This window comes from Centrocercus urophasianus, unplaced genomic scaffold (assembly GCF_019232065.1).
Source record: "Centrocercus urophasianus isolate 14NV4802_14NV808 unplaced genomic scaffold, USGS_Curo_1.0 seq_17, whole genome shotgun sequence".
NCBI classification, from domain to species: Eukaryota; Metazoa; Chordata; class Aves; order Galliformes; family Phasianidae; genus Centrocercus; species Centrocercus urophasianus.
Window position 1 is genome coordinate 34,498,962 of NW_024884722.1, and position 10,905 is coordinate 34,509,866.

The window sequence follows — 10,905 nt, forward strand, 5'->3', positions numbered from 1 at the left end:
CCCCCCGCGCCATGCTGCGTGCAGCCCCCCGGGAGCCCCCACGCCCGCCCTTGGCGGCGGCCGGTTGGCAGAAGGTGGCAGCAAGCAGTAGCAGCACCCAGCAGCAGGCCACACATTGCCTCATCCTGCTGACCTGCACACAGGGAGGGCTCTGCTGTGGGCAGGTGCTCACCTCACTACGTGCATGCGCGATGCGTCTGTGTGCACCAGCCCTGGTCCTGTGCATGCACCCACTGAAGCTCTATAAACACTGCACGTGCCAGGATCATGCATGCACCCTGGCTTACAGCGCACCCATATGTGGTGTGTGAGTGCAGTCACATCGTGCATGGGCTGCAGACATCGCACGCATCAACACGGGCTGTACAGGCATGCAGGCAGCCATGAAGTCTCCCTATGCCTTGCACATGCATCGATGCGTGGGATGCATGGTGCGTGCATGCAGCCCTGGTTGCAGCCTGCATGTGCATGTGTTGTGTGTGTGCCACATGCACCAACATAGGGATTACACATGCATGCCACATTCACAACATGCATGTCAATAGCATGACACGTGGATTACACATGTCATTTGCACCAAAATGTGTGTTACTGGAACCTGGGGTGCACAAGCACGTGGTTTGCAAGTGTCTGCGATATATGCCAACACATGCATTACATATCTTGCATAACACATGGATTGCACAAATATGTTGCATGCACCAACATATGTATTACATACACTGACACATGGATGACGTGTGTATCACACACATCAACATGCTTGCCACACGCGCTGACACACGGGCTGCACAGACACGTGTGAGCCGCTGTGCTGTCACCAGCCCTGCACGTGCACTTGCACCCGGAGTGCCCGACCACACGCGCGGTGTCCCCCTGCACGCGCTGCACATCCGCACGACCTCCCGCAGCCATGGGGTCGAGCTTCGACGCACCCGTGCATGGCCAACGCACGGCCGTACGCACCTCTCCGCGCAGGGGCCGCGCATCCGCGCAGCGATCCCCGACGCCTTCCGCTCCCACGTCCTGCGTGGGCGCCTCCCCTCCGCGCTCGCCGGGCTGCCACCCGCTCCGCTCCTCTCGGCGTCGGGCGGTGGCCACGGGGCCGCGCAGCGCGCCCTCGGGAGACGTGAAGAGCGGACACGCGTGGGGAGCTGCGGGGCCCTCGTCGGCCAATGGCACAGGCGCGCTGCTGGCAGCGGCAGCGCCGACCAATGGGCGCGGGGCGGAGCGAGGCTGCAGGACGGCGGGGGCGTGGCCGCGCAGCTCCGCGCCTCGCAGCGAAATGGCGGCCTCGCTGCGCGCCCTCCTCCGCCCCGGTGCCGGTGTCTGCGCCGGTGCCGCGCGGCGCCGCGCTCTCCTGGCGGCACTCCGCCCCCTCGTGGCGGGGCGGGGGTACAGCGACGGTGAGCGAAGGGTCGGCGGCAGCGGGCGCTGGGAGGGGAGCGCTGCGGGGTGGGGGGAAGAAAGGGCACCTGGAGCCAGGGGCGGGCAGTGGGCTTAGGCCGTGCTCGGGACACCGGCACCGGGCGAGGGGCACCGGGAGCCACCCCCACGGAGCGCGGAGCCCACCGCCCACCTGGGTGAAGATCGCCCCATAATGGCGCGCGGTCAGCTGGCCGCGCAGGGCCCCCGTTCCGCTTCCTGCAGGTGCAGAAGGCCGGGGCGGGCGGCAGCGTGGGGCTGATCCGGCTGCAGCGGCCCGAGGCGCTCAACGCGCTCTGTGCGGGGCTGATGGAGGAGCTGGGGCGTGCGCTGGACGCCTTCGAGGCCGACGGGCAGGTGGGAGCTATTGTCATCACCGGCAGTGAAAAGGCCTTTGCGGGTACGGCCCCGACACCCTGTGGTCCCACCCCCCTCCTCTGGGGATCCCAACGCAGCCCTTTGGGTACAGCATAGGCGGTCCCCCTTGCAGCCGGTGCTGACATTAAAGAGATGCAGAACAAAACCTTCCAGGAGTGCTATAGTGGCTGCTTCCTGGCTGGCTGGGATCGGGTGGCCACTGTCCGCAAGCCCACCATCGCCGCCGTTAATGGCTTCGCTGTGAGTACCCCTTCTGTGTCCCCGTGTCCCACGTCCGTGCTGCCCATATACCATAGCCTCACTGTGCTTGCAGCTGGGCGGCGGCTGCGAACTGGCCATGATGTGCGACATCATCTATGCCGGGGAGAAGGCGCAGTTTGGGCAGCCCGAGATCCTGCTGGGGACGATCCCAGGTGAGCGTGGAAGCTGTGTGTCCCGGGCGGGTTGGTGACAGCCGCGTGCCTGCTGCCATGCCCACCGCCCCACCCCCAGGCGCCGGCGGAACGCAGAGGCTGACCAGGGCGGTGGGCAAGTCGCTGGCCATGGAGATGGTGCTGACTGGGGAGCGGATCTCGGCGGCGGAGGCCAAAGCGGCAGGTAGGGGTGTGGGTGAGGCTGGGGGCACAATGAGGACTTCCCCCCCCACCTCCCTGCTTGTCCCCAGGTCTGGTCAGCAAAGTCTTCCCCACGGAGAAGCTGCTGGATGCGGCCATTGGCTGCGCTGAGAAGATCGCTACCAACTCCAAACTGGTGGTAGCTATGGCCAAGGAGTCCGTCAATGCTGGTATGGGGGTCAGGGATGGGGTGAACTCAGGGTTTTAGGGGGCTGAATGGTGTTCCCATCTCCTCGTCTCTCATCATGTCCCATCTCCTCATCCCTATCTTTTCTCCATCTCCTTGTCCCCATCTCCAGCGTTCGAAACAACACTGACAGAGGGCAACAGGACAGAGAAGCGCCTTTTCTATGCTACTTTTGCCACCGTGAGTACAGGGCTGGCCCTGGAAGCACAGGGAGGGTGAGGCTGTGGAACACCCCAACCCATTCTCTGCCACCAGGACGATCGCAAGGAAGGGATGACTGCCTTTGTGGAGAAGCGCAAAGCCAACTTCACTGACAGTTGAGCTGCAGAACCAGCAGACACTTGTTCCCCTTTGCTGCCCTTCACCAGCCATGTGCCTCAAAATGAAGGACGGGTCTGTTGGCACCGCAGAGGGAGCCAGCACCCGACACTGACTGATGCCCACACTGGGCAAGATCCTCAGCAGGGTTTTGCTTGTTATTGCTATTAAAAGGCTTTCCTGGTGCTGCCGGTGCATCAACATTTTTGTTGGGAGTTCCCAAACTGAGAAGCACTGGAGATGGCTGGGAGCCCTTCCTATGGGCTGACCTGGGGCTGGGGTGACAGGCCGAGCCCCCTGGCCTGCTGGACTCTCCTATTCCTGTCAGAAACCAGGCATCCACCAGGCTGCTCAACAAGGAGAGGTTTACTGGGGGCCCACGGGGAGGGCAGGGCTGGAGCCTCATTCAGCTGTGGTAGAGGTGGTCATGATCCTCTGAGGGGCCATTTTCCACTTCTGCTGATAGAACCAGGCGCTCTCTGCAGGACTGGAGTTCAGGCTCCACCTCAACCTTGACTGAAGGGTGGTAGAGATGGTCGCGGTCCTGCTCTGGCCCCACCTGGACCCGAGCAGGGTCTGGAGGGAACAGAGGCCGTGAGGCAGTGTCCTTGGCAAGCTTGGCTTCCTCTGCCTCCTGTGCGGCCTGGATGCTGTAAGAGAGCAGAGGTGGCCCGTGGGGCAGCAAGTCATGAAAGCTGACCCCATGTTGTCAGTGCCTGCTGAGGGCTGAGTGGGTCCATTTGGATTTAAAACATGAATTAGTGGGCTCTTTGGGTGCTCATCTCACGAGTGGCACAGGCACGATGGCAGCATTGCTGCAAGGGAAGCAATAGCAGCTTTGAAGCAAGGTGAAGCAAAACCAGGGCCATGCAGCTTAGAGGGTTTGAGTGATGTGAGGGGAAATGCATGAGCAGGAAGCCCCTTAACTGTTAGGAATTCAAAGCAGCAAGGATAATACATCCCCTTAAAGTGCCTAATCATAGAATCATAGAATTATAAACAGCCTGAATTGAAAAGGACCATAATGATCATCTAGTTTCAACCTCCCTGCTATGTGCAGGGTTGCCAGCCACTAGACCAGGCTGCCCACTGATGTTTGCCCACTGCTTTCCCCAGCCCGATCCCAGCCACAATGCAGCACTCAGTGGTGCAGGCAGTGTGGCTGTAGCCCCTCTTACATCTCCTTCGCCAGATTCTGCTCCGCATCCACATCCCGTCTGAGACCACCAAGAACCTGCAGCAGAGAAGGACAAGGTGAGGGCCAGCTCTGTGCCCGGCCCTGGGCCACAGAGAGCTGTGGGCTCACCTGGGTGCCTTCGGGGGCTAGCAGCAGGAGAGCTGCACCCAGCAGCACAGCTACACCACAGGGACCCATGGTGCCTCTGCCTGTGCATAGCCCTTGCCCCGCACTTTGCCCCTGGGTGTGGTGCAGCCACGCATGTCGTGTGGTTGCATGGGGGAGTGGTGTGGGTCATGCAGGTGCGCCCCGTCGTGCACATGTATACATACACCTTGCAGAGCACCAGCAGCAGTCGAATTAGCAGCTGCTGAGGGCTGCAGGTCTGCAAACTCATTCCTCAACACCAAACTAGGAATCCAAACTAGGCCAGCTGAAATAAACAGTGAAAGGAGAATAGCTGTGCAGCGCCATCGCCATCACGTAGCTGAGCACCTGCTCAGCTGCTCTCAGTGGCTCTCCTGCCCCGTGTGCTGTGCACAGCAGGGTTTCTCTCCAGCGTGAGGTTATCTTCAGCTCCTGCCTCTGAAGGAAAATGGATGGATTTGGTGCTTTCAGGTCGCAATTCCTTTGCTGATCCATTTTTCCCCTGGGAGATGAATCTTAACATGAGTGTTTCACAGCATGCAAAGAAGGGCTCCAGAGATGGGGAAGGATCCGGGGGGTAGGAGGTGTGAGGAGCATCTGGGGTCCCTGGGTCTGTCTGGCCCAGAGTAGAGGAGCCGAAGGGAGGCCTTGTGGCAGCTGCAGCTCCTCACAGGGAGCGCAGGGGCAGCGCTGAGCTCTGCTCTGTGTGACGGTGACTGGCCGAAGGAACAGCATGGAGCTGTCAGGGGAGGGCAGCTGGGGGTGAGAGAAAGGCTCTGTGGCAGAGGGCGGTGGGGTGGAATGAGCTGTGCGGGGCAGTGGGCACAACCCTGAGTGCTGGAGCTCAGGGAGTGCTGGAGTGCTGCTCTCAGACGTAGGGTTTGGGTGGTGCTGTGTGGAACCCAGAGTTGCATTCAATAATGCCCGGGGGTCCATGCCATCTTAGGTTATCCTCCAGTTTTGTGATGTGATTCTACCTCCCCTGACAGAGAGCTCCTCCCCAGCATTCCTATAGCCCCTTTAGATACTAGAAGGCCACTCTAAGGTCTCTTCCATGCTTTCTCTTCAACTGAATACCCCAGCTCTAGGCCCGTCTCCTTAGCAGAGGTGCTCCAGCCCTCTGTCCTTGTGGCTTGCTCTGGATCCACTCCAACAGTTCCATGTCTTTCTGATGCAGCTCTGGTGATGGCACAGGCCTGACATCCCATCTCATTGCATCCCACTTGCTCCATCCCTGCCTTCCATCTGCTGTTCCTCCTAGCCCAGCCCTGCAGCCAGGACTTTTCTCCATCTTGTCCGTCATCTGCCTTTCCTCCAGCCACACTTTCCTGCTGCCCTCTGTCCCTCCACCCCAGCACCTGCAGTGCCCGTTGTCACCAGATCTGTCAGCCTGGGGCAGCTCTCTCTGCAGGCTGAGGAGCAAGGTGAACTAACCAGCTGTTTTTAAACAGAATGAGGCATTTTAAAAACTCCCAAAGAAATCTGTAGAAATTGCTCCCTGCTCATATTTGCAAGGATTTTTCAAAGCCTCTTTTATCCTTTATTCCTTCTGGTGAGGAGGGAGGGAAAAGAAGCAATTACAAATCCTTAGCTTCTTGGATAAATGCCATACCAACAGCCTGTGATTCCATTTTTTTTTCCTTTGTGGACCATTTACTGAATGTCACAGTTTAAAGAGACCATAGGGACAGGAAGCTGTGAGCTCTGTGGTTTACTCTGTGGTAGGAACATAAGGAAAAGGGCACATGTGCCTCTGGTGGAACTTTCCTCCCAGGAGAACAGGGCTAAACAGGAAAGAAGGCATAAGGGGATACACCCTCTCTTGCAGATTGACTTGGAGATATTTGGGGAAAATCTCAAAGACTCATACCATCTGCTTGGCTCCACCTACATCTCCGGGCAGCAGCTGATGAGACACAGAAACTCAACAGCAGAGAGGCAGAAAAATTTATTTCCAGTTTGATTTCAGGGGAAATCAGAGAGGAGAGCTTTTGTGTCTAACGGAGAATAAATACAAGCGAGGCTCTTCTCTCAATTTCTGCCAAAGAGACGTGGTACACAGACACGAAGGGACTGTGGCAAAGCACCTCCCGAAGATTCTAGATATTCCGAACTGCACCACCGCTCTTTTCTCCTTTTCACCTTCCCGTTATGGAGCAGATCCTTGCACGCAATGGCAAACATTCTTGCTTGGACACGGGGGCTTCGATCACAATTGCTGGTGTCTTTTTGTCTTGCGCAAATCTACTGTGCTGACATTCACACTTTCTTATGCGAGCCTTTAAATCCTCGGGTGGCACCCTGTCCAAAGCAGATTGTGGATGGGATCCTGGAACAGAGATGCCAGTTAACATGCATTTGTGAGATCTCTGCCCTCTGTTATCAGCAGAAGTCCTGCTGTGACCAGTCAACTAGCAGCAACAGTCATGTTTTGAAAGACAAAGCTGACTTAGCCCAGGAATGCAAGGCAACGTGTTGGAGGTAAAAGAGTAATCTTTTGGGGAACTTGATACCAAAACAAAATTGACTAATCTCTCCAAGATACAAGCTGCAAGTGTGAAGGTCTGGCCGCACACCAGTTCGCCGGGACAAGCTCTCTGCATCGGCCCATTTCCAACACACACCCTATCCATTGCTTAGCACCCCACCACCTACAGGAGCACTGGGATATTTTACATCTTCCATGGTTTCAGGCTCCCAGAGTCTAAATCACAGATGCCAATTCAAAATGTAGGTGAAATGCTGTTTGTCTTCCACTGACGGGGCACATTTATGTGACGGATGCCTCTCATCTCTCTTCACAATGGGAAAAACGTAACATGCTGGGAAGTTACAGTGTTATTTTTGCAAAAGTGTATGATTGCAGAGAAGAAGCAAGAAAAGTGTGGCCTTTCAGCAACCAGGAGGGTCACATCAAATTCAAGCCAGCATTTCTTAATGGCATATAACCTGTTACTCTTGAAAAAGCAGTCAAGTTTAACACGTCACCTTGGCACTGCCTGGTATCACTGTAACCCCATGGACAAATAGAGAGGTCAGGTTTCTGTTGGATGGACCACGCTAGCATCTCAGGTGTGACAAACTCAAAGTACAAGCATCCCTTTGCCAACTGGGAGAGTTCAAGAAAAAACACAATGTGTTTAGAGGCCATTAAAGTGATCAATAAATGACAATGATTCAGGTGCTGTTTCAGCAACTTTTTGATAACATACTACCTCATGCAGGTTTTATGGTACATGATGAAGAGGACTTCGTAAGTGAAGCCAGCATCAGGCAATTTGTTTTTAACTTTTTGTAAAAAAATCAGAAAGTACAGCAATGCTGACCTGACTTTGCAAAATATATGATTCAGAATAAGGCATCGACCTGCTTTGCTTGTGTCTTGTCCTGTGACCCCATGGGAACACAGGAAGCTGCAGTCAGTTTCCTGGGAAAATCAGCTAAGATGGCAAAATATTACAAAGCAGGAAACACACGTTTGTGTTTGGGGGCTTGGACTCCAACAGCTTATCTTCAGACCACTATCACTCTGCAGTACCCTGGGAACATACCAGGGGCTGGCAGAGCAACAGCAACAGTGTGCTGACAAAGCTTTGCAGTAAATGCTCACTCTTTTTTTCTTCATGCTTTTTTCTATTTTAAAAGTGCTTTTCAAAAATAAATAGAAATATCACCTCTTCTGTACCCAGCACAAAACACCCAGAGTGGTATTGCACTATGCAATTAAGACAATATGGTCCCAGCCCCAGAAACTGTTGCCTGTGCAGGTATTTGGCTCAGACCTGGATTTATAGAGACGCTTCTCTGGTTCTGAAGTGCTGGCTGTAGGCTGAGGGACCTCCATGCTCTCACTGGGCACTACTTCCATGTGGTCTGCCTGGAGCTGCTCTGAGGTCTCCACACTGACATCCATCAGCATGCTCCCATCATATTCTGTAGGACAGCTCACGTGCTTGGCACCACTGCAGAAACAAAATGTGACATCCTTTCTCAGCAGCTGACATGCGAGCATGGAGCAAAAGAAACAAAAGGGATTTTAAAGAGGGCACATCAGGCCTGGCAGAATTACCGCATGAAAGAGGCACCGAGATTTGGCTGCACAAAACACCTGCTGCAGGGCAAAATCTGATGGAGAGATAAGCAAAAGTATTCAGCACACAGCTTAGTTCCTACATGTCACTCTTCAACTCATAAAGCTTAATGCATGAATGGGCTCCCAAACGAGGCTGGAGCACTCCAGTCCAGCCCTCCGCTGTGGAGAGGTGATGGTACAAGCAGGTTAGTACAAGCAAGCTCTGGGACTCCCAGTCCCTCTGGTTACCTGTGGTAGGGCTGTACCACTTCACTGGGCAAGGAATTTTCTCATCATCCCATCCTCAATGTCACTCAAGACTGTTAAACATCAGTGCCTGTATTCTATGTTCTGGTTATATCAGTATTCTATATCAAGACATTTCAGCAAGTCTCAGGTGAGTTCTGACTTTCTAAGAGGAAGACACACTGAGATGTACTACAGTTCCCAAGAGCTTCCACATGCTCCCCAATTCCGGGTAATGGGGGGTGAAAGGGCTTCTGGGTGCCAGCAGTGCAGCAAGAAGCACAGTCATTGCCTTCTTCTCATTTCCATTTGAGTTATTAATTGTATTAATAACTCAATAATATTTCTCATTATCTTACATTCTTTTACCATTTGTAGTAAATTTGTTCTCTCTCCTTATCTTAATTGGGTTGTTTTTCTTTCTTTCTCCCCAGAAGAGGAGAAAGGGCCCCCTTGCCCTGTTCCGCTTGAAATGATGACTTTATAGCAAAAGCAGTGCTTGGAAACAGCAGAACGGGAGAGATATGAACTGCTGGAGTGCGACCAGAGGAGGGCCACACAAATGATCCAAAGCATGGAACACCTCCCCTATCAGGACAAACTGAGAGCTGAGGTGGTTCAGCCTGGAGAAGAGAAGGCACAGGGGAGACCTGAGAGTGGCCTGTCAGTATCTAAAGGAGGCTGTAAGAAAGAAGGAGGCACACTTTTTAGCAGGCTCTGTGTGATAGGACAATGGGACAGTGTTGTAATGGGACAATGGTTCCAAAATAAATAGGGGAGACTTAGATCACATAGAAGGAAAAGGTTTTTTTTACAATAAAGGTACCGAAGCACTGTTACAAGTTGCCTGATAAGGTAGTGGTATCCCATCACTGGAGACATTCAAGGCCATGCTGGATGAGGCTCTAAGCACCTGATGGAGCTGTGGGTGTCCCTGTTCACTGCAGAGGAGTTGGACCAGATGGCGCTTAAAGGTACCTTCCTATTCAGATGATTCTATGACACGATTCTGTGCATGAGTGGCCAGAAGAGAAAGCTATCTGACAGGTTTACAAAGCCTCCTTATGCTCTATTCACACTTTTCGGGAGTAGGAATATTGCAAAGACTTGGAAAGAAAGCAGGAAACACACACTGCCAGAGAAAAGTGCTGGACTTGAAAGAGTACAGAGGGAGAGAATGAAGACACACTAGGAGAAGGCAAAACATTGTCACATGAAGTCCCACATGTATATCTATTCCCACAAGAAGCAGAAAACTTCACTACTGGGCTCTTTAGATAGCAGCTTGTGTGCTTTAGAAAGGAGTGGGACAGCAGAGATGCACTATGTCACTTCTGCATGGAAAAAGCAGCTGTGCTGCTGCCGTTGTGCAGTTACCTCTTCACTTTCTTTGGTCTGTCAAATCGGAAGTCAGCAGGGTATAAGTGAACAGTGACCAAGTGATCCTTCCTGTCTTTGCTGCTCTTGAACTTCTCCGCACAGCCTTCTACCAAGCACTTGTACTGAAAGAAAGGAAAGAAGACACCTCCTGGGAAGGGTGAACGGCCGGTCTGTGCGGCAGCAGGGCCCTGGCCGTGCCCTCACCATATTCTGCTTCTCAGCCATGATCTGGAAGAGTGAGTCGTGCCACTCAGAGATGTGGATGTCCAGAAGGTGCCCCGAGGGGAAGGACCTCCTGCAGAAGGAGCAGACGCTCCGGTGCAGTGTGTTGTAGTGGTGCTCGTAGCCCTCCAGCGTGTCGAATACCTGAGAGCAGCCGGAGATGTGGCAGCAAAATTCAGACACCCTGTAAGGGAAGGACAGCACGTTACGGCATCCTCGGCGTGTAAGTGATCATACGTTCAAGCATTACTAGAGGGCTCTGCCCCAAAGGCGGTGGGCACGGCACAGAAGATGCTGGCGCTCAGGGAGCGCCTGGACACAGCTCCTACGAAGGTATGAGTCGCTGTGAATATCAGGGGCGGCCCACCGGCCCCAGCAGCGCCGGGGGCCGAGCTCTCCCTCCACGCGGCTCACCTGAGCCTCTCCGCCTCCTCGGCGCGGCCCGTGAGGGCCTCCCGCAGGTACAGGTGCCTCTGCACGTCGCCATCCTGCAGTGGGGGGACACGGAAGCCGTGGGGCAGCCGCGGGGCAGCCCTGCCGCCACGCCGCCCGCCTCGCCTCGCCTCGCCTCACCTCACCTCAAACAGCGGGTGCCGCGGGCCCAGGCGCAGGCGGCGCGGGGAGAAAGCGAAGGGCGGCCACGGCAGGGCCCGGGCGGGCGGCGGGACGGAGGGGAGCGGCGGGTGACCCCGCAAGCGGCGGCGGAGGACGGACAACGGCATGGGCCGGGCTGGGCCGC

At 54.9% G+C, this 10,905-nt stretch overlaps 2 protein-coding genes across 2 annotated transcripts; one reads left to right on the forward strand and one right to left on the reverse strand.

The window, feature by feature from the left end:
• Nucleotides 1-1,285: 1,285 nt before the first annotated feature.
• On the forward strand, nt 1,286-3,109 carry ECHS1 (enoyl-CoA hydratase, short chain 1). The gene is made up of 8 exons (XM_042818002.1): nt 1,286-1,406; nt 1,628-1,825; nt 1,916-2,043; nt 2,117-2,216; nt 2,296-2,400; nt 2,468-2,587; nt 2,717-2,784; nt 2,860-3,109. The coding sequence occupies exons 1-8, from the start codon at nt 1,286-1,288 to the stop codon at nt 2,923-2,925; spliced, it is 906 nt and encodes a 301-aa protein (XP_042673936.1). The 3' UTR covers nt 2,926-3,109.
• Nucleotides 3,110-6,179: 3,070 nt separating this feature from the next.
• ZNF511 (zinc finger protein 511) lies at nt 6,180-10,888 on the reverse strand. The gene is made up of 6 exons (XM_042818003.1): nt 10,745-10,888; nt 10,581-10,654; nt 10,149-10,350; nt 9,942-10,066; nt 8,029-8,208; nt 6,180-6,575 (listed from the first exon to the last, which is right to left on the reverse strand). The coding sequence occupies exons 1-6, from the start codon at nt 10,886-10,888 to the stop codon at nt 6,506-6,508; spliced, it is 795 nt and encodes a 264-aa protein (XP_042673937.1). The 3' UTR covers nt 6,180-6,505.
• Between the last annotated feature and the right edge of the window lie 17 nt (nt 10,889-10,905).

What these genes read in the sequence shown, in the direction of transcription:
- ZNF511 (XM_042818003.1), bottom strand. Translation starts at nt 10,888, where the DNA reads ATGCCGTTGTCCGTCCTCCGCCGCCGCTTGCGGGGTCACCCGCCGCTC. An exon ending in TGGCTGAGAAGCAGAATATG is followed by an intron (nt 10,067 to 10,148) that starts GTGAGGGCACGG and finishes CCTTTCTTTCAG; the next exon opens with TACAAGTGCTTGGTAGAAGG. An exon ending in AGACCAAAGAAAGTGAAGAG is followed by an intron (nt 8,209 to 9,941) that starts GTAACTGCACAA and finishes TTGTTTCTGCAG; the next exon opens with TGGTGCCAAGCACGTGAGCT.
- ECHS1 (XM_042818002.1), top strand. Translation starts at nt 1,286, where the DNA reads ATGGCGGCCTCGCTGCGCGCCCTCCTCCGCCCCGGTGCCGGTGTCTGC. An exon ending in GGCGGAGGCCAAAGCGGCAG is followed by an intron (nt 2,401 to 2,467) that starts GTAGGGGTGTGG and finishes GCTTGTCCCCAG; the next exon opens with GTCTGGTCAGCAAAGTCTTC. An exon ending in TCTATGCTACTTTTGCCACC is followed by an intron (nt 2,785 to 2,859) that starts GTGAGTACAGGG and finishes CTCTGCCACCAG; the next exon opens with GACGATCGCAAGGAAGGGAT.